Here is a 26006-nt window from a genome sequence, read left to right on the forward strand (position 1 = left end):
GACAGAGAAATATATTCTCTTAATTATAAAATTCCTAGTTTGTATTAAATTTTTTAAACGTTTCTTTAATTAAATATGTTAGTTTCAGTATTGCCACGAGAGAGTTTGAGTAAAAGTAACTTTTTTGCTAATGAATACTAGTTTACCGCATATTAGTGGTAGGTTTAAGTTGGATAAAGTTTTCTTGTTCCATGAAGCTTTTAATAAAAAATGAAAATATCAAGCTTTGACAAACTTTTCCTTTGATATTTAATGAATGTCCTGCTCTATCTGGTTTGGTTTATTTTTATTTTGTGTAATATTTTTTTCGTTTTCGTGCATTAAATATTTATAATGTAAATTAAAGCTCTGGTGTTATACATATTAAATAAATGTGCGGAAGATTAGTAAAAATAAATTAATCATCATTTGATTTTTGCTTCGTAGGTATTACACGATGCTATAATTTTTTTTAATAATGTTAGAAACTGGACGAATCCCAAAAAATTGAGATGGATTGTCTAGCTGCTATGAGAAGCTGGTTTATCCCTTCTTGAATCCCCTGGAGATCGAACCGACGTTAAACCTTTATTTCTCCAATATCTTTCTTGTAATAATTAAGGTGTTTGTGCAAGAAAGAAAGCTAGAATTATTTAATTTTTTAAATTATTTCATTACTTTCAAAGTTCTACAAAACTGTTTTGTTCTAAAACGTGATACTAATAAAACGTTCCTGCCTCAATAGTTCTGTTCATGTCGCTAGAGAGCGCAGTTGTTCCATTACCGTCTAAGTTTTCAGAGCACTTCAAAAAATGGTTCTCTTTGTATAATGGTTCAAACATAGCAAACAAAAAGAATACATGTAGAGAGAGCATTAAATTCTCAATAGTAAGAGATAATAATGCAAAAATTTTAAGGTAAATTATATTTAAAAAAATTGCAAACTTTTACCAATTTGTACTCTTGCTCTATATTTTTTGTACTTTTCCCATATTTTTAAAAACGCTGCGAAAACGGTTATAGATGCAAAAAAAAGTTACGAAGATACTTTGTTCTTAAAATTTTTTCCCTATCTTCAACCGTATTTGCGTTGTTTGCAAAAATGTAAGGTCGAATGGAAAACGATAATTCTTTGCTCACTGTCGCATATTTATCAAAACGCTGGAAATACGGTTGAAAATACAAAAAAATTGTAAGGAATAAAGTTGTAGAGAATTAAATTTCCTATAAAAAATCTGTGATAACACATTTCTTTCTTCTACAGTTTAGGTATAAACTAAATTTTCTCTTGACCACCGATAAAATAAAATGAATCCTTTGGGGCCTAAACCGTTAACGATGGAGATGTGGTTTCGAGAACTTTTTTTAATATACATTTTTTAATATTCATTTGTAATTGTAACAGTATTTGCAGTGCTTTGGCAAATATGGGCCAAAGCGCAAATTTTAAATTTTAATAAATATACAGGGTGAGTCAATAGTGGGTTACTTATGACATGTCCTCAGATGCAACCAAAAATACTCATTGCACTTACCACTTGGAACTTCGTTTGATTTGTAAAAACATTAATTGAATCAACACTGGTTTTTTATCTTTTAATTAATAATAATTCATAATGAAATTTTAGCCACACTGTTAAGACAAACTTGACACTACCCAGAACAATGTAATCTTTGATTAAATTTAATGTTTTTAACGATTACCGATCTGGTCAGCCGGAATCGGTATTAGTGGTTGCATATTTATAGAAATTCAGAAATAACCCATTATTGACTCAGTCTGTATATATATTTTTTTATAAACTCACACTTCTCACATCATACCGATAGATTCGAATCATTGTTGTAGTCATAAACTTGCAAGTATTAACAGTTATATACATAGATTAATTAACGTAAAAATGTCAGTAAATAACTTTATCTCGGAATTAAAAATATCATTAAACAAATAGCAAGAGAGAATGAATTTTTAAACAGTTTAATTGATAAAATGCTAGTAAAGAAATTTGGACAAAGAATGTTAAAAAACATCAATAAATTAGAACCTTTACATACAATAAGAAACACAACAGGAAAACAAACAGATCTATCATTTTTACAGGTAAAGAAATATATGCAATAAAAATATACTTACTAAACATTTTAACAATGTAAAAATCAATTTCAAACCATGTAATAACTTAGGAAATCATTTAATAGACACTAAAGATATAATAAATAAATTTTATAAAAAGTGGTGCAGTCATTGTAATGTAGCATATGTTACACAAAGTGGCAGAATAGACGAGCACAAAATATCATAACAAATCTAGTTTCAGTACACATATAATGGAAAATAATTATGAATTCTATAAAAATACTAATTTAAAATTGTTACATCAATGTCCATCAGGACCAAAATTAACAGCATTAGAAACCTGTAAATTTACATTCTGAATATAAACAAATATTTTCAATTAACAAACATAAAAAATAGAATAGAATACTCCATTTTATACGATTTGTACTAACAATCTTCATTATTTATCTCATTATTTTATCTTATTTTATATTTCTACATAGTTTCAGGATCAATATTTTGTTACATTTAAAAATTTCTCAATTTGCAATTTGCAATTATTAATTATTAATAAATAGACACTTTATTTAATATATTTTTATATTAGTTATATGTTTTATTTAATTATTAGGTTTACGTTTAATTGTTAATTATAATAATAGTTCAATCAGTTTTAATAATTTGCTTTAATTTGATCATAATTTAATCTTACTAAAAAATTTCTCAATTTGCAATGTTTCAATTTTTAATTAATCTAATAAATTCTATATTGTGCGTTTTATGTTATAATTGTTTATTAATTGTTAATAACTATATGTTTTACTTGTTATATATTTTTATTCTTCGACACTGTCAAAATTTCGGATTTTTCTCCTGTGTAAGACAGTTTTGACAACTGTTTGGCATTTCTCAATACGAAACGTCAGATTATTTTTAACAGATTTTTAGCAATTTTAAGCCTTGTTGAGTCTAATTCGAAGAATAAAATGTTGTATTCAACTTGTTTTCGTGTAAATCGGTTCATTTATTTCACCTCGTGGATGGTAAACCTCCCGTTATCACTCGAGGTTTGAAAAAGCACTCGTGAAATAAAACGTCCGATTTACACTCAAACTCGTCGAATAAATAACTATTAATATGTTCAAATTTAGGTATACGTATGTAATTTTATATGTTGTATTTTTTAATGTTTATATTTAATTATAAGATCGTACAATGTTTAAATGTTACTTATAGTTCTATGTAAGGTAACGGGAGTGTGGCTGTAGCTCAAATTTTTGAATTTTTTGGTTATATTTTAAGTATAAATAAGAGTGGGAGGATTTCTCTTTTTCTCGATGTCTTGATATAATACATTCTCGACAAATCTAAGTTTTGTAATTGTTTTAGCCAAATGTGTGATTTGTAATTATTGTAGAGTTTTTAATAATTGCGTAACAAGCGAAACTAGTCGAATTAAACGGTCAAAACATGAAAAATCATTTCATAACCTAACCTTCATCTTGATTATTTTTTTTCTCATGTGTCTTATGGAAAATTAGGAGTGCAAAGCTCAACGTTCCTGCATTTTTCCAAGTAATTAGTGATTTGGTCGGATTTAAATTAATTTAAAACCATTTGGCGCCGAGACTGTTTAACGCTCGCAGCGTTCTGATTTTTACTCTACCGTACTATTTTTTGTGTTCAGAAAAACCTACGATTTTGTATCTTGTTTCGTCTTCTAAGTTATAGTCCTCCGTAGTGCTTCCATTTCTAAAGTAGTAATTTTTTTATTTTTCCTTTGCTTTTGGGTATTAAATTTTAATGTGACATTTTTCTAGTTCTTAGAAATTATCACAGATAATTGCGTACTAATAGAGAATAGATTTCAGATTGAAACATAATTTTGCGACTCCATTCAACTACACAAAATTACTGGCAATATGAACTTTTTGATTGGAACAGCACGAGTTAATTTTCTCATACCCTACAGGTGCACATTAACAATCAATGTGATATACTGCTACAAACTTTACCAATTTTGCGTTTTTGATTTACAACTGCATGCTCTAGTAGTTTCAAAAATTGCACTTTTGTATTGGTTGCTAATCATAAATATGGATGTGCTGAATTGTGGATTCTGAAAAAAATGCTTATTAATTACAGTGTGTGCAGACACAACACATTTGCTAATTCGAATAGGGACATAGGGACGCAACATCTTTTTTACTTACTGTTTACTTGTGCTTTTAATTGACGAAAGTGCTTAATGCAAATGTGCGATTCAATTATTGGAATAATTGCAGCCAAATTATGGGTCTTTAACGTGCAATTAGTTTTAACTCTCAAACGGGATCAAATGGAGCATTGAACTGTGTGTCGAGTGCAGCAGATGCCACAAAATTTTGGCCATTAGTGCAACAGAAAACAACGGGCGTTCTGAGCATTAAACTTTGTTCTGTGGAAGCATAAACAATATTTTATATTGAGACAAATCGATAGCAAACAAAAACAACTTGTGAGATTACTTCATTAAACTTTTGTGCACCGCACGACTTATTTGTATTCCGCTGTTCACAGCTAATTATGAGTTCTCAACCTAGTTGAGTTCAATTAAGATTCAAGACATGTACCGTATTGCAAGTGGTATATTTGTTTGAGGCATCTTCTTTGTTATGTCATTTGCAATATCATAGTAGTTTAATGGCAAGACTTGGGAATCTATGCTATTTAAATGATCGCCTCTAGAAATATTAATGTATTGAACCAAAAACTTTAAGGACATGTTAAATAATTTTAGTTTTTTGTGTTAATTTACGTGTAAGCTTTTCATTTACTTTTAGTATTCTTTTCAGAATGTATTGAACACGAATTGTAACTCAATACAATAAAAAATTTAGTTCGATACCGCTAGTAAAGACGATGTGTCACGATGGAATTTTAATTTTGAAGTAATTCTAATATTACGTTTAATTAATTCACTAAGTTATTTTATAGGTAATTTTTTAAGTTTGCCTTTAAATAAAATTATTAAATATGATTAAATATGTCATTATTCAAAAACCACTGACGTCACAAATGTTACTGTGGTGTCAAAAGCCTGTCCTCTGAACTTCAGTTTTATTTTTTTTATAAATAAAATGAGAGCTTAATGAGCAAACATTTTTTAATTATAATAACATTTAAAGTCTTTTTATTGCACATTTATTAATAAATTAATCAACAAATTATTTTTACTTAATACAATATTGTAGGAAGATTCTTGAAATGTAAAACAAAACAGTAACACCTTTTAACAATGGACACTGATGGGGAATTTTATATTGTCCTTTGTGAAGGGATGTTCACTAGTGGGAGGTAGGAAATTTTTATATAGGTTTTGTACGTTCTTACAAAATGTCTGTTGTGAAGAGTGTCCGTTATTCGGAGGTGTCTATTAAGAGAGGTTTTACCGTATTTGTGTTTTGTTTAGAAGTTCTTCTTACTTTCAGAAATTATTGAAATAAAACCTTTAAGGACATGTTAAATAATTTTAGTATTTTTGTGTCAATTCCTAACAATTTTCACGTGTAAGCTTCCATTTACTTTTAGTATTCTTTTCAAAACGTATTGTACACGAATTGTAACTCAATACAATAACTTTTATGTTAAATAAAATTATTAAATATGTCAAAAACCACTGACGTCACAAATGTTACTGTGGTGTCAAAAGCCCGTCCTCCCATCTTCAGTTTTAATTTTTTTTTATAAATAAAATGAAAGCTTAATGAGCAAACATTTTTTAATTATAATAACATTCGAAGTTTTTTTATTGCACATTTATTACTAAATTAATCAACAAATTATTTTTACTTAATACAATATTGTAGGAAGATTCTTGAAATATAAAACAAAACAGTAACACCTTTTAACAATGGACACTGATGGGGAATTTTATATTGTTCTTTGTGAAGGGATGTTCACTAATGGGAGGTTGGAAATTTTTATATAAGTTTTGTACGTTCTTACAAAAATGTCCGTTGTGAAGAGTGTCCGTTATTCGGAGGTGTCTATTAAGAGAGATTTTACTGTATTTGTGTTTTGTTTAGAAGTTCTTTTTACGTTCAGAAATTATTGAACCAAAAACTTTAAGGACAAGTTAATTAATTTTAGTATTTTTGTGTCAATTCGGAGCAATTTTCACGTGTAAGCTTCCATTTACTCTTAGTATTCTCTTCAGAACGTATTGAACACGAATTGTAACTCAATACAATAAAAATTTCATGTCGATACCGCTAGTAAAGACGGTGTGTCACGATGGAATTTTAATTGTGAAATAATTCTAACATTACGTTTAATTAATTTGCTAAGTTATTTTGTAGGTAATTTTTTAAGTTTGCCTTTAAATAGAATTATTAAATATGACGTCATTATTCAAAAACCACTGACGTCACAAATGTTACTGTGGTGTCAAAAGCCCGTCTTCTCAACTTCAGTTTTAATTTTTTTATAAATAAGATGAAAGCATAATGAGCAAACATTTTTTTATTATAATAACATTCGAAGTCTTTTTATTGTACATTTATTAATAAATTAATTAACAAATTATTTTTACTTAATACAATATTTTAGGAAGATTCTTGAAATGTAAAACAAAACAGTAACACCTTTTAACAATGGACTGATGGGGAATTTTATATTGTCTTTTGTGAAGGGATGTTCACTAGTGGGAGGTTGGAAATTTTTATATAGGTTTTGTACGTTCTTACAAAATGTCCGTTGTGAAGAGTGTCCGTTATTCGGAGGTGTCTATTAAGAGAGGTTTTACTGTATTTGTATTTTGTTTAGAAGTTTTTTTTACGTTCAGAAATTATTGAACCAAAAACTTTAAGGACATGTTAAATAATTTTAGTATTTTTGTGTCAATTCGTAACAATTTTCACGTGTAAGCTTTTCTATTTACTCTTAGTATTCTCTTCAGAACGTATTGAACACGAATTGTAACTCAATACAATAAAAATTTCATGTCGATACCGTCAGTAAAGACGGTGTGTCACGATGGAATTTTAATTGTGAAATAATTCTAACATTACGTTTAATTAATTTACTAAGTTATTGTGTAGGTAATTTTTTAAGTTTGCCTTTAAATAGAATTATTAAATATGACGTATTATTCAAAAACCACTGACGTCACAAATGTTACTGTGGTGTCAAAAGCCCGTCCTCCCATCTTCAGTTTTAATTTTTTTTTATAAATAAAATGAAAGCTTAATGAACAAACACTTTTTAATTATAATAACATTCGAAGTCTTTTTATTGCACATTTATTACTAAATTAATCAACAAATTATTTTTACTTAACACAATATTGTAGGAAGATTCTTGAAATATAAAACAAAACAGTAACACCTTTTAACAATGGACACTGATGGGGAATTTTATATTGTTCTTTGTGAAGGGATGTTCACTAATGGGAGGTTGGAAATTTTTATATAGGTTTTGTACGTTCTTACAAAAATGTCCGTTGTGAAGAGTGTCCGTTATTCGGAGGTGTCTATTAAGAGAGGTTTTACAGTATTTGTGTTTTGTTGAGAAGTTCATTTTACGTTCAGAAATTATTGAACCAAAAACTTTAAGGACAGGTTAAATAATTTTAGTATTTTTGTGTCAATTCGTAACAATTTTCACGTGTAAGCTTCCATTTACTTTTAGTATTCTTTTCAGAACGTTTTGAACACGAGTTGTAACTCAATACAATAAAATTTTCATGTCGATACCGCTAGTAAAGACGGTGTGTCACGATGGAATTTTAATTGTGAAATAATTCTAACATTACGTTTAATTAATTTACTAAGTTATTTTGTAGGTAATTTTTTAAGTTTGCCTTTAAATAGAATTATTAAATATGACGTCATTATTCAAAAACCACTGACGTCACAAATGTTACTGTGGTGTCAAAAGCCCGTTTTCTCAACTTCAGTTTTAATTTTTTTATAAATAAAATGAAAGCTTAATGAGCAAACATTTTTTAATTATAATAACATTCGAAGTCTTTTTATTGCACATTTATTAATAAATTAATCAACAAATTATTTTTACTTAATACAATATTTTACGAAGATTCTTGAAATGTAAAACAAAACAGAAACATCTTTTAACAATGGACACTGATGGGGAATTTTATATTGTCCTTTGTGAAGGGATGTTCACTAATGGGAGGTTGGAAATTTTTATATAGGTTTTGTACGTTCTTACAAAAGTGTCCGTTGTGAAGAGTGTCCGTTATTCGGAGGTGACTATTAAGAGAGGTTTTACTGTATTTGTGTTTTGTATAGAAGTTCTTTTTACGTTCAGAAATTATTGAACTAAAAACTTTAAGGACATGTTAAATAATTTTAGTATTTTTGTGTCAATTCACGTGTAAGCTTCCATTTACTTTTAGTATCCATTTTAGAACATATTGAACACGAATTGTAACTCAATACAATAAAAATTTCATGTCGATACCGCTGGTAAAGACGGTGTGTCACGATGGAATTTTAATTTTGAAGTAATTCTAATATTACGTTTAATTAATTCATTAAGTTATTTTGTAGGTAATTTTTTAAGTTTGCTTTTAATTAAAATTATTAAATATGACGTTATTATTCAAAAACCACTGACGTCACAAATGTTACTGTGGTGTCAAAAGCCCGTCCTCTCAACTTCAGTTTTAATTTTTTTATAAATAAAATGAAAGCTTAATGAGCAAACATTTTTTAATTATAATAACATTCGAAGTCTTTTTATTGGACATTTATTAATAAATTAATCAACAAATTATTTTTACTTAATACAATTTTGTAGGAAAATTCTTGAAATGTAAAACAAAACAGTAACACCTTTTAATAATGGACACTGATGGGGAATTTTATATTGTCCTTTGTGAAAGGATGTTCACTAATGGGAGGTTGGAAATTTTTATATAGGTTTTGTACGTTCTTACAAAAATGTCCGTTGTGAGGAGTGTCCGTTATTCGGAGGTGTCTATTAAGAGAGGTTTTACAGTATTTGTGTTTTGTTGAGAAGTTCATTTTACGTTCAGAAATTATTGAACCAAAAACTTTAGGGACAAGTTAAATAATTTTAGTATTTTTGTGTCAATTCGTAACAATTTTCACGTGTAAGCTTCCATTTACTCTTAGTATTCTCTTCAGAGCGTATTGAACACGAATTGTAACTCAATACAATAAAAATTTCATGTCGATATCGCTAGTAAAGACGGTGTGTCACGATGGAATTTTAATTTTGAAATAATTCTAACATTACGTTTAATTAATTTACCAAGTTGTTTTGTAGGTAATTTTTGGGCAAACCGTAGCGAGATCTAATTTGATTTAGCTTCTAATTAAAATGTTTAAGGTAAATAAGTTTTACTTGCATCTCTGCATTTATGTTTTCTTGAGATTTCTGTCTAATTAATTAAAATTTTCTTGTTACCAAATTTAATAAATAGAGTGTTTTACTTTGAAATAACATTTTTGCAAGTAACGTATGTGCATGACAAACTCATTAAATTCTCGTTTAGTTTTCTGTGCAATTACATTAACTTCAAGTGAGAAATCAATTATGCAAAACAATCGCTTTAAAACTGTTTATTCTTAGCACTGTTTGTGGTCGTGATTTTGGCGCTCTTTGTTGTTTTTCTATGAAATTTTAAGCGTTTTGTTTCCCATGTCGAGACGAGCCATTCGTGAAATAATAATGAGCATTTAGAGGGAAGATTCTTTGCACACGTGAAATTTCCTGTTGATCTCCCACCATATAACTGAGCGTTAAATTTTTAATGGAACATTTGCTTTCAAATGGAATTATCCCCAACGGTCCGTAATGCCGTCTCAATACGCTCCTGAAAAGCCATAAAAAGCCGTATTGTTGAATAATTTATTACGCCATCTCGGCAAGTAACTCATTGCATAAAAGTTCCTAATGGAAATTAATACATCCCGAAAAGCGTGCGATCTAGTTTTGGTCGGAATTCAAAACATTTTATCGGTGATGATAATTAATCAGGGAACATCGTTGGGAATGTGAGAAAATATCGTAAAATAAAGCAGGTTCGGCCGATTTCGGTTTAATTAAGTCCGCAATTTGGCCTTGCTTTAGCGTCGGTCCCTTTAGGGTTGCTTTTACTTTTGTCGGCAAATGAGAAGTGTTGTCAGTGAAACGGTAATTTCAGTTTGGGGACAAATTTGCAGGGTTTCAACTGTTGCGTGAGCAATCGATAATAATTTCTAGTTTCAATATATTTTGATAATAGTGTACATACAAGGACGTTTATTTAACATAAATGAGATAATTCTGCTTGTTTATCACTGTTGTATTAGCCACCGGAAGATAAATCAGTGATTTGATTACGGTGATCAACAACAGCAATCAATCAACACTGCGACGTGTTCTATTCAGATTGTTTTCATTCGTAAAGACAAAAACGGAGATCGTGCTGTTGGCAACTTATTTTTCCTTTTTTATGTTTTAAGGAAATTTGGAAATATCGTTCTTTCTATATTTATACTATTAGGTTTTTTCAAAATTTTCTGAAATTGGAAATAAGAGAGATAATCACTTCGAAAGAAAAAAAATGTGACGTTACAACCGCTTTTCATTACGAGATTCTTTTATCAGTGAACCTTTTTAATCACAAAAAACTTGACAGTTATTTGAACATTTTTCACAAATCTTCTATAAAATCATAAATTAACTTTATGAGTTAAATCATAATTATCATCGTGACGAACTATTATATACGTGTAAATTTAATAAACCTTTAACTCTAATCTAAGATTTCTAAATTTATTGTCCCCTTACCATATTTTCATTCAGCTATGTTTTAACGTGCGTTTACTTATAACGCAGTTTATCTGTTTACAATGAATTAAATGCGCATTTCAATTTGCTTCCTATTAAGAATTTCGCAGTCATTTTTTTTAAGTGAGCAGACAGCGTATAAAATATTAATAAAAATTAAATATTATGCGTGTTTAGTATATTTACTTTCCTCTTTTTATTCTCATTTTTTTTCTTTTTTTGATTTCATTTTATTATCAGATATTTTCGGTTAATTTTTGTTACGATTGTCTTCAACTTGCAAAAACATCTGCGAAATTTTGATAAACTCTGACAGTATCATTTAAAGGCCAAAGGCTATTTAATCTAATAAGTATTGGACGATAGGCGGGTATGACGTCATAATTTTAAGTTATGGAAATAATTTGAGTTACAAAGCAGATACAAAGAAACCGTTGTCATTTCTGTAACTAAGCGTTTTCAGTACTATCATTTAAGACAAAGCTGTTTTTTGAATTGTCAATGTCTTTAAGTTTGGCAGCTTTTTAATTGAGAAAAAACTTAAAACAAATGCAATTATCTTCAAATATTTTGGACCTCATGAGCATTGATGCAAGAGTTTTAAACTAGTATCTATGTTATTCATGATTATTTTCTGCTATACACTGTAAGTTTAAAATAACGCATAAAATTCATATTTTTATTATTATTATTTTTTAAAAAACCAAAAAACGATCGCTCTTTATAAAATAAAAGCAAAGTCAAAAGATAAAGCTTCTTATGTGTAATTATCAATGAGTTTTTTAAATTTTACACTATGATTTTCTTCTTTTTTAATATTTTTTTAAAATCTATTTTCTAAATGTTTTTATATTTATCTGAAGGACAAAGAAGTTTACTATCAAAAACAGTAAACAAAAATGTCGTTTGCTGTTTAGAAAAAATTATTAAATATGATATAATTATTCAGAAACCAATGACGTCATAAATGTTACTGTGGTGTCAAAAGCCCGTCCTCCCAACTTCAGTTTTATTTTGTTATAAATAAAATAAAAGCCTAATGAGCAAATGTTTTTTTAAAATAATAACATTCGAAGTTTTGGTGGTAGCTTTTCTATATTTACCAAAAAGTGTTTTTGTTGTCAATGAAATCCAATTATTTCAAGAACTTCAAACAACATTATGATCAACAGCCATGTATATCCAAAATATAAGGTGTTTTATTTAAAACAACACAAATTTGCATTGTAACATTTTTTGTTAATTTTTTTTGGACTTAAATGTTTTTAAAATTTATTACAGTCAAAGTTTTATTCAATAGCTTAATGTTCACATGTCTAAAAATTTTTGCAAGTCAAAAGTTAATTTCTTGATTCGCTTTTGCTTTTGACATTTTTTGTTGCAATTTCTTTTTATATTTCATCTACTCTATTCTGTAAAAATCTATTTTCTCCTTTAATTCTGTGCTCAAAATTCTTTACCAACATATTAACATTGAATAATTTGTGAATATAATTACTAATGCTTGCTAGTTTATTTCTATTACAATGATTAGAATCTGTCGTTGGAATGTGTGAAGTGTGAGGGGCTTTATGAAAAATGTTGAACTCTATTTTATTCTCTATTTTTTTTTGTAATGTTAAATCTAATAAGTTAATATTATTTATTTTTTTATTTCTTTTGTAAAAATTTTATTATTTAGTTTATTAACAAACTTTTTAAAATTCTCTAATTCAATTATTTTTCCATCCCAAATTAATAATATAAGTACCTTATATTATGTACTTACATTATTATTAATAATTATTATTACATTATTAATAATGTAAGTACTTTATCTTTAATGAAATTCATAAATATTTCTGCTATCATTGAAGAAAGTGGACCATCTTTTTGTTTAATGTAATTTATTGTTAAATAAAAAAAATGTATTAACGTCATTAGTAATAAATTCATAATTGAGTGAGTTATATCATTTGCTAAATCTGATTTTAATAATTTATTTATTGATAATTTGTTTACTCATTGCAACAGGTATGTTAGCAAATAAATTTACATACTGCATCTAAAGATGTAATATTTTTATAAATGGTGAAGAAAATTATAGAATTTTAAAATTTGATTTTAAAACATAGATTTCTTCTCAAAATTCAACTTTGTAACAAATAAAGAAATTATTATACATATAAGAAAATAGTTTTTGCCCGGCGCATCCACCATTTTTGGAGGCATAGAGGTTTATACATTGACGCTTAGTGATATATGGTAGAGAAATGTTTAGTTATAAAGGTATAAATAGTAAAACAATCTAAGAATCGTAGTCGAAGAATAATTTGACCAGCAAAAAAAATAAATTATTAAAGCGATTTTCTAGGAAATAATATTTAGTGCAAATTTTGATTTTTTGATGAATTTTAATTTTTTTAATTCAAAAAAATGCTAAAGACTTATAATAAATTTAAAAATAACTGTTCATCATTCTGTGTTAACTGAAGAAGTTAAAAAAATCAGTTTGTAGATTGTTTAAATGGCTTTTGAAATAGTTTCAAAATTTTTCTCAAAATCTAAACATGCTTCTCAACAACCTGCTGGTGCGCTAAAGGAACAACGTTTATTCTACACATTTATACCGACGTTTCTATATTATCGAGATTCGTTAAAAAATTTGCGTTGAATTCTTAAAACAGTTGTTTCGAGAAAATTGATTTAATTTTATTATTTACAAATAAAGAGCTTTTATCGAGCCACGTCAAATTACCTAAATTTACGGGGTTTTTTATTTACTTTAAACTTTCGTAGTCGAATTTGATCAAAGAAAATACAGGAACGCACTGAATTTCGTAATGAAATGGACCTTTTACTTTCATTAGTATTTATTTAGGAACTTGGAATTATTTACTGTTTGTTAACACAACTTCTTGCTTTATTGCGTTTGTACATGCGAAAGCTCGTACTTCTCGTTTGCTTAATAATTACAATTTATTAAGGTCAGAAAAAAATTACAATAAGCTAATTGGTGCAACAAAATTAATTGTCATTTGCAGATCGATATTTATTCGCTGCTCCCACTTTCACCATACTGTTATATCAGTTACCAATTTGATGTTTTCTGTTTTTGTATGTGATTAGGGTCTCGTGTTTCTGACAGCATTATTATCCGCAATTGTTTGTTTTTTTCGATTTTGGGAGAAAAAAAACGCGCACCCAGCCATATATCTTTCCGTAACCTTAGACACAAAGCTGTAAGTATATTTATACTTTTATGATATAACATTTGCATGAGGAGCTTTATTTTCTTCACGTAGGATGTCGTATTGGATTACGCTACAAATCCAATTTCCCATCTGACGTGCTACTCTTTTAAAAATTCATGGGGAAAAATAGATTGAATGTGTTGATATGAAGAAGTAGTGTTTTTGCTAAAATAGGCTTATTATTAAAATATAATAATAATAATAATAATAATAATAATAATAATTCGTACAGCCATTGATCTCTTCCGAGATATCGGCACCGTCATATCGAGCATGTTAACTTTGTTACTTAACAAAATCATCAAGTTTATAATAACAATGCTCTAATAAATATGATTTTAACTTAGATTTAAATTGTGTCAGCGAATTTAGCAAACGAATGTCCTGCGGCAAATTTCTGAAAATCTGAACAGACTTATAATGAACACCATTTTTAAAAAAAGAGGAGTTATGTTCTGGAATTCGGATGTCTTTACAGAACCTTGTAACTTTATTGTAACTTACATCATATTTGCCTTTATTTTTTTCAAAGAGATGCTCATTCTCTTTCACAAATACTGCGAGACTGTAGATATACATTGATGTTAGAGGTAGAATTCCAAGTGATTTAAAAAAGGGCTTACAACTCTCATGTGGTTTTTTGAAAAGCATGCATCGTATGATTCTTTTTTGCAACACAAAGGCTTCTTTTGAACTGGTAGAAGAGCCCCAAAATATTAATCCATACGAGAGAGTAGAGTATACATACGCAAAATAAAACATTTTTAAAGTATCTATACTTACACTAGTGCGCAAGTTACGAATAATGTTTGAATATTTGGCTAGTTTGCGACATACATAATTACTATGTGCGTTAAATTTTAAAGCTTTATCGATGTATAAGCCTAAAAACTTTACTTCATCGGCCAACGGAACAGATTTTGTACCAAGCTTAATATAGATACTGGATGACATTGGGCCATTTCTATATTGTACCACAAGAGTTTTGTTCATATTTAATTCTAAAAACTGAGCCTCACAATATTTATACATTTTATACATTTTATATCAAAGATTGTTTTCGGCAAGATCTTAGCTTAAGCTTGTACGAATTCGTGACTGTTTTTGTCGAAGTTTGGTTTGTTCGCATGACATTCGAAATAAATTCTCCGTGCCGTCGTTCAAAGTTAGATAAATGGTTAAAGTTTCAAGTGGGAACACAAAACAATTAAATTAATCTAAAACATCCACCTTTGCAATTTGCCAGTCTTGTGATAAAACCTCTAGTTTTGGTTCGAAATGAGCGTTTGTATTCGTGTTATCATTTGCAAAAGGAGGAATGAGACCAAAGTAATTTGTTTGTCGTGGATACAATAAGATTTCAAAGCGGGCAGATAAATTGATATGAATGGGAAATGGCGGCTCCGCAAAATGAAATTGAATAAAATTGCACTGTAATCCATACGTTTAATATTCATTACATTCGCTGGTTTGAGGACAGCGGTTTCCAGTATGTGGATAAAGAAACAATTTGGATTATCTGCTATTTTTTTAAAACTTGCTCCTGAAACTTTCCTCTTCCACAACACGGAAGCTTTCAGAAATTCTGCAACTAGTCCTGTGGCAAGTGCACTCAGTTAATAAATAATGCCAAAATACATAACAACGAAAACGAACAATTATTTAGAACCTGTCATAAAGTAATCTGTTGGATAAATTTAGGGTTTTGTTGTCGGTAATAAATATAACCGAACTTTGACTAACGACACCATAATTAATCAGTGTTTTCCAACCATAAATAAGACAGTGCTGACAAACTGTATTAATAAAATAAGTGTTTTATTTTTGTTGAAACTTTGCTTTATCATGAACTAATTGCTGAACTAAATATTTACTTTTGACGGACAAGTTTGTCTGTCTGGGTGCAGGAGGAAGTTTAGTTTAAATAATTATCTGCATATATTCGCTCCGAAATTAACTGAGCCATAGGTATCTACAAAGTTATTCAATGAGTTCGGTTTATCTTTCCCACGCATTGTTGATTGATATTCCAATTATTTGGTCGGATTCTGATCGAAGATGATGTTATAAGGGCTATCGGGTATTATTGTTCCAATCACTTTGGAATTCATTTTCAAAGTTAGTGAAACGCGAAAAGATAAAGAAAAACAGAATTTATGATCTGGAATTTGTTTTTCGCTGGCAAATATTGCACCATTGTTTTGTTCACTTTTTTTGTAAAAAACTTGACATCACATTTTTATATTTTCTCCTATATAACTTTGATATTGCCGTCATGCTCTCTATTCATAATAAGATTAAATTTACAGCTTGTAACTGAGTGGAAATGTTCTCTAATGCATGCATTCGAGAGAGAATATAGCGTAATGCATGCTAAAGCAGTTGTAATGTACTAATGTAAATATTGCTATACAGTATGTTGCAAAATTAAATGAAAACAAACCCCAAATGAGTCCAGTGAGTTTTGATATCTAAAACGTAGGATGCGAAACGACGTACAAATAAAACGGTCCCGTTCTCGGTAGTTCTGTTAATGTCACCAGAGAGCGTACCAGTAAAGTTCTTTCATTACCGTAAATTTTCTGACCAATGATTTAAATGCACAAAGCAAAAAAAATACAGGCAGTTAAAGCATTAAATTTTCAATAATAAATATGACATAAACATAATCTATACAGGGTCGTTAAAAAGTATGGATACATTTAAATATTATAAAAGCTATTCATGAAAACTCATAGAGGTTTGGTGTATGCTTAAGAATATACAGAGTCAATAGTGGGTTACTTCTGACATGTCCTAAGATGCAACCAAAAATACTAATTGCACTTACCACTTGGAAATTTGTTTGATTTTTAAAAACGTTAACTGATTCATCGCTGATTTTTAACTTTTAAATAATAATAATCTATAATAAAATTTTAGCAGAACTGTCAAGACAAATCTTGGATTAAATTTAATTTTTCTAATGATTACTGATCTCGTCAGCTGGAATCGGTATTATTGTTTGCACATTTATAGAAATTTAGAAATAACTCACTATTGACTCACCCTGTATAAATTCCATGATTTTAGATGGTTATAAAATTTCTATCGCTATTTGGATACAAGGCTAACGTAATTTTTTTAATTGGCAAAAAGGATCAAAATTATAATTTTTAAGAAGAGCATTTTTTCTGAGTTTTATGGTGTAATGCATACATATTGTCGATTTTTTTTATAATCAACTGTCTAAGAGCCGTCAGGTTGGCATTATCATAAATAGTTTTTTTTTTTTTAATTAAGGTTGGTGTAATATTTTACCTGGCAAATTCAATTTCCAAATTTTTCAAGTTGTCTTGAATGTAAAACACGTACAACACATTTAGTTATTTTAGACCACCTTTAGACTAACGAATTAACGATTAACACTGACGTCCAATTTAAAAAATGTCAAATCTGTTGTTCAAAATGTCAAATGCAGAACACAGCCGGTTTCAAAAGTGGTTGGACATGAACTTTTAGGATGATATAGTCGGGTCTTTATCAGAATTTTAACACTGAGTTGATTATATAAAAAATGCATTATACTTTATTTTAATCAAAACTAAAACAAAATATCAAACTTATAAAATTTTGAAAAATATAAAGTGTTGTTAAGCTTGGAAATATTATATTTATCTATCGTTAATTTTTTGTCGCTTAAACTTTAACTAAAAATATGTAAGTGAAAGTTAATAACAGTAGTTAAGATAACACTTTTAATATAAAAAATAAAATAACAAATTTCAATAAAAACACGAAATACATGGTTTTTATGCTACAAAAAATGTTTAAAATAATTTCTTTTGATTTCTTGTCTTTCTGTCGCCATAAAACCGATCATAACGAGAATGTTATACGATCAGTTTCAGTTAAGTGTAACACTGTTCTCATTATTGCACAAAAGTTTAATTTTTGGCTAAGATACAAGTGACAGATTGCTAATAACAGTATTTTCAAAGCTAACTTAACTTTGCTTTTCCAGAAATCCAGAATGAAATTTTTGAATTTTTTTTTAAATTTTTTATAAAAATAAAGGTGAGTATATGCCACATTACTAAATTCAGAAAAAATGCTTTTTTAAAGAGACATTTGACCTTTCGTGCTATTAAAAAAAACAAGTTAGCCCTGTATTGTTAAAACAAATAATGGTTAAGAATTATAAAAAAACTTAAACAATAGAATAATTTAAATTAAACTCTTTTAATTGTTTCCCAAATTTTAAGGTGCTCTGTTAAACCATTCTGGAAATATTTAGCTGTATTCATACATTTTAGCGACCCTGTATAGTTTTTTTAAACTTTTACCAATTTGTACTCTGCCCCATATTTTTTAAAACCCTGTGAATACCGTTACAGATACAAGAAAAATGTTACATAGAAAGTTGTAGAGAATTACATTTCTTGCAAAAACATGCCAGAGACCTTATCTCTATTTTCAATCATTTAGGGTCCAAAGTCGTCTAAAGACGCTCAAGCGATGGATTTGTTTCATTTTACCTACACTGCTGATGATAGAAATATAGTGTCACAGACTTTTTTGTAGAAAATTTAATTCTCTACTTTGTTTCTTCATTTTTTTTGTATCTTTAACCGTATTCGCTCCGTTTGCAAAAATATCAAGTTGAAAGCAATTTGATAATTCTAAGCGATAATTTTTTGCTCATTATCGCATGTTTATCAAAACGCTGGAAATACGGTTATAAATACAAAAAAGTGTAAAGAGCAAAGTTGTAGAAAATTGAATTTACTGTAAAAAGTTTGCGATACCATATTTCTATCTTCAACGGTTTAGGGATAAAATGAAACGAATCCGTGGCATGAACGTATTTAGGGCCTAAACCACTGAAAATAAAGATGTGGTTTTGCTGACTTTTTTAAAGGAAATTTAATTCTCTAAAACATTTTTCTTGTATCTTAAAACGTATTCGCAGCGTTTTGAAAAATCCGAGACAAGGCGCAAATTTTGAATTTTAAATATTTTTTAAATTTTTCTCATAAAAATTTTAGTCGAATGCAGATCTCAACATTTCCGGCATTTTTTCTAAGTAGTTAGTGAAATGGTTAGATTTAAATAAACTAAATACCGTACTATTTTTTGGGCTCAACTTTCTCGTTTCGTGTTCTAAGTTATATAGACCTCCGTAATTTACCTTCATAATTTTCGATTCGGACATACATGTAATTGTTGCGTCCAATATCACTCAAATTAATGCGCTTTGCGGTGATTGGTCGTCCCCAAACTTGTGATATTCCACTTTGTGACTCATGGTGTTCATAATTTTATCAAACCGGTTGGGAGTTGTTCTAATGAAGAGGCTCTAATGAGTTTCGAGTTTCGTTCCGGAATCTGCATCATTAGATGTGAAACTTTGAAATTTTGCAATATAGGAATTAGAGTTTCTCCTGTATTGATGTCAGGTAATTTCAGAGAGGCGTGAATTGTCAAAAGAACGAATAATTAGATTTTTGTCTGTTTTTGCTTCCAATCGAAGGCGAGATTATGATCGTGGCGCCACTTATTTATGACTCCATATTTCAAAGGAGCTTCTTTCAAACTCCATTTAAATATTTATTCACCCGCACTCTGCTTTACAAACAATTTTGCTGGATTCCAGTACCGGAATCGGCCAAACAATAAAAGAAGGCGAACCGCACATATATTGTGGATTGTGTCCTGATAAAAATAGACATTTGCAAATGTAACTTCCTGCCGATAAATATTTATTTGAAAAGGTTAATAAATTTCGTTTAAGCATCGGTACGATTTTCGGGCTTCTGTTTTCACAAAAGAAAAACGATGGTTCGACGAAATACTCTATTTTAGAATGAATTTGTTTATTATTCTGTTTACCCGAATGGTAATTTCTGGTATTGCGGAACATACGGGCGGACGATGACAGAACTGCATAGTAATAAGTACATGACGTGCACATCACAAAGCGGCTGAAAAAAACTGGCAGATCTGATCCCAGTTAATTTCAACTTTATTTCAGACGCGCCAACGTCAAACAAACCTTTACCCGTTTCAAAACAAGCACACATTTCTCATTTTTATTGCAACCTGACGATAATTTGGTTATTCACAAAATCCTCTGTGTTTTCAGGATCATAAAAATTTCTTTTCGTATTCCGTTAAAATAGAATATTTCGAGTCATGTTTATCTTTTTTAAGCCATATCGTTCAATAATTCAGCCAACAACGCTGCTGAAGTGAGTAAATCTTAGCCAGATTTTTAGAACCTCTTCGAAACTTGATAAATTTATCCATAGATACATACAAAGTTTGAGATCTGGTACAGGTATTAAAGGATTTGCTAATGGAGGTGGCACTAGGAAGAATCTATAATTTATGTTCGACGCCACACATTGTTTTAAATTGAATTTTAAACAAGCTTTATTGAGACTAGGGGTGAGCGATATTAATATTTAAATATCTACAATGTGTTTTTAAATGATTCTCATCTAGTCGTCTATGAAATCAGAAATGCCGCTTTATAGAATAATGACAGGCATTTAGACACCGAATATTACCATTCTCTATTTATTAAGTTCCTAATTCGGAAATAAGCTTCGACAATAAAAGTGTATTCTTGCACAGTGTTATAGTTTAGTTGGATTTTAACGAAGTTTTAAAAATTAATTAATTGACAATTTGTGAATTTTACAACTGACAGTTTTGACATTTATTGATAGAGAATTCAGTTAAGCAGAGCGACACAAATTTTTTTACATGTAAACCAATTTCAAAGTTAACTAGATGATAATCATTTAAAAACACATTGTATAATCGATATGTCGTAGGCTAATTGTAAAATTAGGCGTATTATAAAAAGCCTAGTCATATTGTAAACGACTGGGCAAATTGTAAATGATTGAATAAATGTCGGGTTTTTATAATGCGATTGAAAATTTTAGGCGTATTATAAAACGCCTAACTAGTTTTCGTGTTATTGTAAAATACCTATGGTTCTTTTACAATACGACTGAATCGAACCTTAATTATTTAGGCGTATTATAATGCGCAAGTCAGTACTAATGAAATTTATGCTTTTAACATTAAATTTATTTTATAAATTATCGTTTTAAATTACTAGAAGACACAGAAATCAATACCATCATTAATAAAGGTTTGTATTATCAAAAAATACAAAAAATTTCCGGTGATAACTAATAAGTAAGAAAAAAAAATTACTTCAAAATTAAAATATTCAGGGTGAATTGATAGTTGTGACAATAGGTGTTTCAGAGGGTGATAGCTTGATAGCAGTGATAGTAGAACTCAAAATAAGTGAAAATAACAACTTGCCTTATCAGAATGTTTACAGTTCTTAAGATATAAAAGGATTTTTGCCGCCAAACACATTTAAATTTGTGCAATTTTATTATTTTCTTATTTCCTACCTAATTACTACCTAATTACACTAGAAGGTGGAATTTTATAAAATATTTGATAATTTTTTTCATTCTTTTACAAAACTACTAAATGTCATCAGTCATTTTCTAAGTGGGGACCATTAAAAACCATTTTACATTAAGAAGAAAACTGGTTAGGCGTTTTATAATACGCCTAAAATTTTCAGTGGCATTATAAAAACTTGACATTTATTCATTCATTTACAATTTGCCCAGTCGTTTACAATATGACTAGGCTTTTTATAATACGCCTAATTTTACAATTAGCCTACGACAGATACACTAAAATTATCGATTAACAGCGATATATAGAAATAACGATATATTTTTTTATCGATATATCTAAAATACTTGTTTTTTTAGATAAATATTTGTCTAATTTATACAGAGAGATCATAAAGTTTTGTACTTATAGGTATGTAGCTAATATTTTTGCAAACGTCATTTGTCATCCTCAATTTTTTGAGTTTGCAATTCTCAATTGTGTTTGGTTTTTATTACATTTTTCAGTTTCTATTCAACATTTGTACAAAAAATGAGAATAGATCTTTTTTTTTACTTTTTAGTTCAAAAAACGAGGACTAATCCAACACAGTTTTACTATTAAAAGAAAAGATGTTAATTTAAAAACAACAATCGACGTGTTTAAATTAAATCAATTTAATCATGAATTTAGCTCCTAATTATACAAAAACGATATTATATTTATCGGCATTTAGTAATATCGATATTTATCGGTATATCGATGTTTATCGATCGATCGATTTATTAATAATATTGATATATCTGTATTCTTTGTAATATTTTTTATAAAATTTCTTGCCTTAATTGAGACTACGAAAGACTATAAGGTAGGAGACGAAATGAGATACAAAATGGCTGGATTTTCTGTACCCAAATCGTTTTAAATTGATTTAAACTCAACCAATTCACTTAACACTTGGATAAAAATGCGAAATGTTGTGCAACTATATTTTTCATGAGATACATAAGAAAACAATTATTTAAAATTTGCGTTTTGTTTCGTATTTTTCAATACGCTGCGAATACGGTGAAACATACAAGTAAAATATATTAGGAAAAAAACTGTAGAAAATTTAGTTTTCTTTAAAAGAGTCCGCAAGACCATATCTCTACCTAAAAGGGTTTAGGCTCCAAAGACGCTCAAGCGATGGATTTGTTTTATTTTACCGGTGGTTTAAGTAACAGAAAATTAATTTAAACCTAAATCACAAAAGACAGAAATATAAAATCGCGGACTTTTTTCACTTTCACACTTTTTTATTTTCAACTGTATTTACAGCGTTTTGATAAATATTCTATGGTGCGCAAAGAATTATTTCTTAGAATTATGAATTTGCTTTTCAGCTGGTATTTTTACGAACGCAGAGAATACGGTTGGAGATAAAGAAAGTGTAATGAGCAAATTTATAGAGAATTAAATTCCCTACAAAAAAGTCTGCGACACTATATTTTTATCTTCAACGGCTTGGCTATAAATTAAATTTTCAATACTTAATCAGCGATAAAATAAACAAATCCGGCGCTTGAACGTCTTTGAACGACTTTGGGGCCTAAATAGTTGAAGATAGGGATAAGGTTTTACGGACTTTTGTGTAGGAAATTTAATTCTCTACAACTTATTTCCCAATGTATTTCTTTTATCTGTAACCGTATTCGCAGGTTTTTGAAAAATACGTGGCACAGTGCAAATTGGTAAAAGTTTGAAATTTTTTTAAGTATAAATTGCGATAAAATACTTATATTATTTTTATTTCCTACTGCTGAAAATGTAATGCTCTATTTGCCTATATTTTTGTTTGTTTGCTATGTGTTAACCGTTATACAAATACAACCATTTTTTTTTTAAATTAATTGCTCTAAAAACTTAGTCGGTATTGGGATAACTGTGCCCTCTGGCGACATTAACGGAACTACTGGGAACAGGGACGTTTTATTTGTACGTCGTTTCGTATCCTAACCTTTAGATATCCGTAATTAGTTGAGCGGGTGAAATTAAAAGCAATGAATTACCACAAACGAGTGGTAAACTATTCCGTTTAATAACAACTAGGTTGTAGTTAATTTTTTGTTTCATATCGGATAGTTGAGAAATTCCAAATCAATTTTCTCCCTGTTTGACGCAAAATGATATAGATGGGCTTGCCATTCATGCAGTGATTGATGCTTTGGGTATCTAAGCCTGGAACGTCTTCTCATTTTCAATTTAAAATTTCCTCATTTGAGAAGTGCAGAGTAAACTATGTAATCATTTCGCTTTAATCTGGAAATTCACAGTCACGTTTTTTAACTTGAAGCTAAATGCAAACGTAATTTTTGCATAACTTGAGCTTTTATTTTCAAATTGATTGTCTCGTTTTTTCACAGATGATGCAGTCGAATCCGATGTTGAGATCACTCAGTACAGACTCTTCGCAGAAACGGGATTGGAAGCAGAGACTCAGTCTGAGGGATAATCGACGAAGGGATCCGGTAAGAGTTCTCCAAGTTGACATACTCGATTGAGCAAACAATAATGTTCGAATTATTGTTAAAGAGCGACTCACAATGGCTTTACTAGGCCGCTGTTCACTACGTACCGATTTGCATTTGGAAAATAAAAACTAAAAACCCGCAATTTTTTGTACAACCAAACCAAATTTAATTTAATTCTGCTTTGTTATTATTAAAATCCGTTTCAGCATTAACTTTATGCTTTGTGTGGCGACCTCTGAGTTTTATCGCAGAGAAATTGCCATCAAATTATAATAAAAGTGTAATATTGTCTAATATTGAAGCAAGTGAAGTAAAGTTTTATGATACTTTTACCTACAATATGTATGGACGTAAATTTAAATATCTCGCCGCAAAGTTGGATTTTTTTACGTAAAATGGAATCTCTTTACAGCAATAAAACTATAACAAGCCAGGTGGTGATTTAAAGATTAAATTTGTCAGCGATAAGTAATATCATTATCTCCGGCTTCTAAATGTGCCGCACCAGTTGCTAAACTGTCACAGCCAGTAACTCCTCCAGAAACTTGAAACTTCAGGTATTAACATGCGTTGAAAACAAGCTGTTTAGTTGTTGACATTTGAGCGGAGGAAGTCTAATTGTAGTTTCAATAGTTATTACGGAGAATTTATCGCAGCTAATTTCGCCTCAACTTCGTGCTTAATTTATTTCTTTACAAGGTTTTCATAAATTTGCCTTAACCGGAATGTTATTGTTGGATTCGCTGTTGGTGTACTTTGGAGTTCTTGTTTGCGAAGGAGATTGGAAACGTTGTTCTTTGCTGGTGTCTACTTCCACTTGATACGCATTCGGTTTCGTGCAGCTCGTTCATGATAGAGTTCCTGCTATGATTTACATCGCGGTCCTGCTGAACACACGCAAAATTCCCATACAAGCTAATATAATAAAAGCTTGCGATTCGAAGCAATTGTTTGACCTCGAATGGCTCTCATACATTGATATACGGCAATCAATGCACTGAGTGGAATAGTTGAGGACTTAGCCCATTGTTGCTGAATTAATTTAGCTTCAGGAATCTTCTATTCACTGTGAAGAAGCTTAATTACTAATCAAGCTTAAAAATCTTCTTCCGGGGCACAGGTGGAACGGTTCTCTCTGAACTTTGACGAAGCTTTCAGATTAATTGTTGTAAAACTAGTACAATTCGGTGAAGCCGTAACTTTGCTTTAACTAATTAGCAATATCGCGCTACTGGTTTTCGCACGTTTGCGGCTGCCTTAAGTACAGCATAAGTGTAATTTAGTTCAAGTATTACTTACCAAAATTGTTTTAACATGCGATTGAAAGATTCCGATTTATTACTGAAAGAATATTTTTACCAGTCTTTCGTTTCCTTTCAATCCTTTGAAGCTAATATTTGAATACGACGGAACAGAATGTGTGGTGAAAGAGAAACATTTTTCAAAAGGTAAGTAGGCGTTATTAAAGCAAATAGTACTCTGAATGCAATATTTGCAAATTTTTTTGTAATAAAAAATACATGGTGCCTCACATAACTTTACGGGTCCTACGCCTAATGTTCGCACCCAAATATACATACAAAAGTCACAAAACACTAGATACAAAAATACACATTTAATTAGTTAATTTTTAGAAACCTATGACAGTAGTTGTCAAACTAATCATTGTCTCATTAATAGTCATAATTTTTTTTTCAGAAACAATTTTTATTTGTTCTAAGTAGAGACGGCATAAATAATATAATTCTAGTATCTCTATCCTAATTATTAGCTAACTAAAAATGTTGCAGTTTTTTGAAGGGGTGAACAAACTAGAGAGGACTATCCAATTGTTCATAATTGTAATCGAGTTTATATCGGAATATGTATTAAGTGTTGTGTTGATACTGCATTTTACAGGCGGAGGTCTCGTAAAATTATGTGAAACACACTGTATACAAAATGTTTTTGTAAAAAAGCTTTCATTTAAAAAATACACTAAAAAGTTCAAAATACAGGTTA

The 26006-nt window shown here is 29.4% G+C and overlaps 1 protein-coding gene across 4 annotated transcripts in view; it reads left to right on the forward strand.

Moving 5' to 3' along the window:
- LOC659486 (uncharacterized protein) overlaps nt 1-26006 on the forward strand; it is a 169227-nt gene that overhangs the window by 38476 nt on the left and 104745 nt on the right. For all 4 annotated transcript variants that reach the window (XM_015979961.2, XM_064357139.1, XM_015979960.2 and 1 more), the window contains one exon: nt 23898-24002. In XM_015979961.2, coding sequence (XP_015835447.1) covers nt 23898-24002 — 105 coding nt within the window. The remainder of the gene's footprint in view (nt 1-23897; nt 24003-26006) is intronic.

This window comes from Tribolium castaneum, chromosome 5 (genome assembly GCF_031307605.1).
Source record: "Tribolium castaneum strain GA2 chromosome 5, icTriCast1.1, whole genome shotgun sequence".
Taxonomy (NCBI): domain Eukaryota; kingdom Metazoa; phylum Arthropoda; class Insecta; order Coleoptera; family Tenebrionidae; genus Tribolium; species Tribolium castaneum.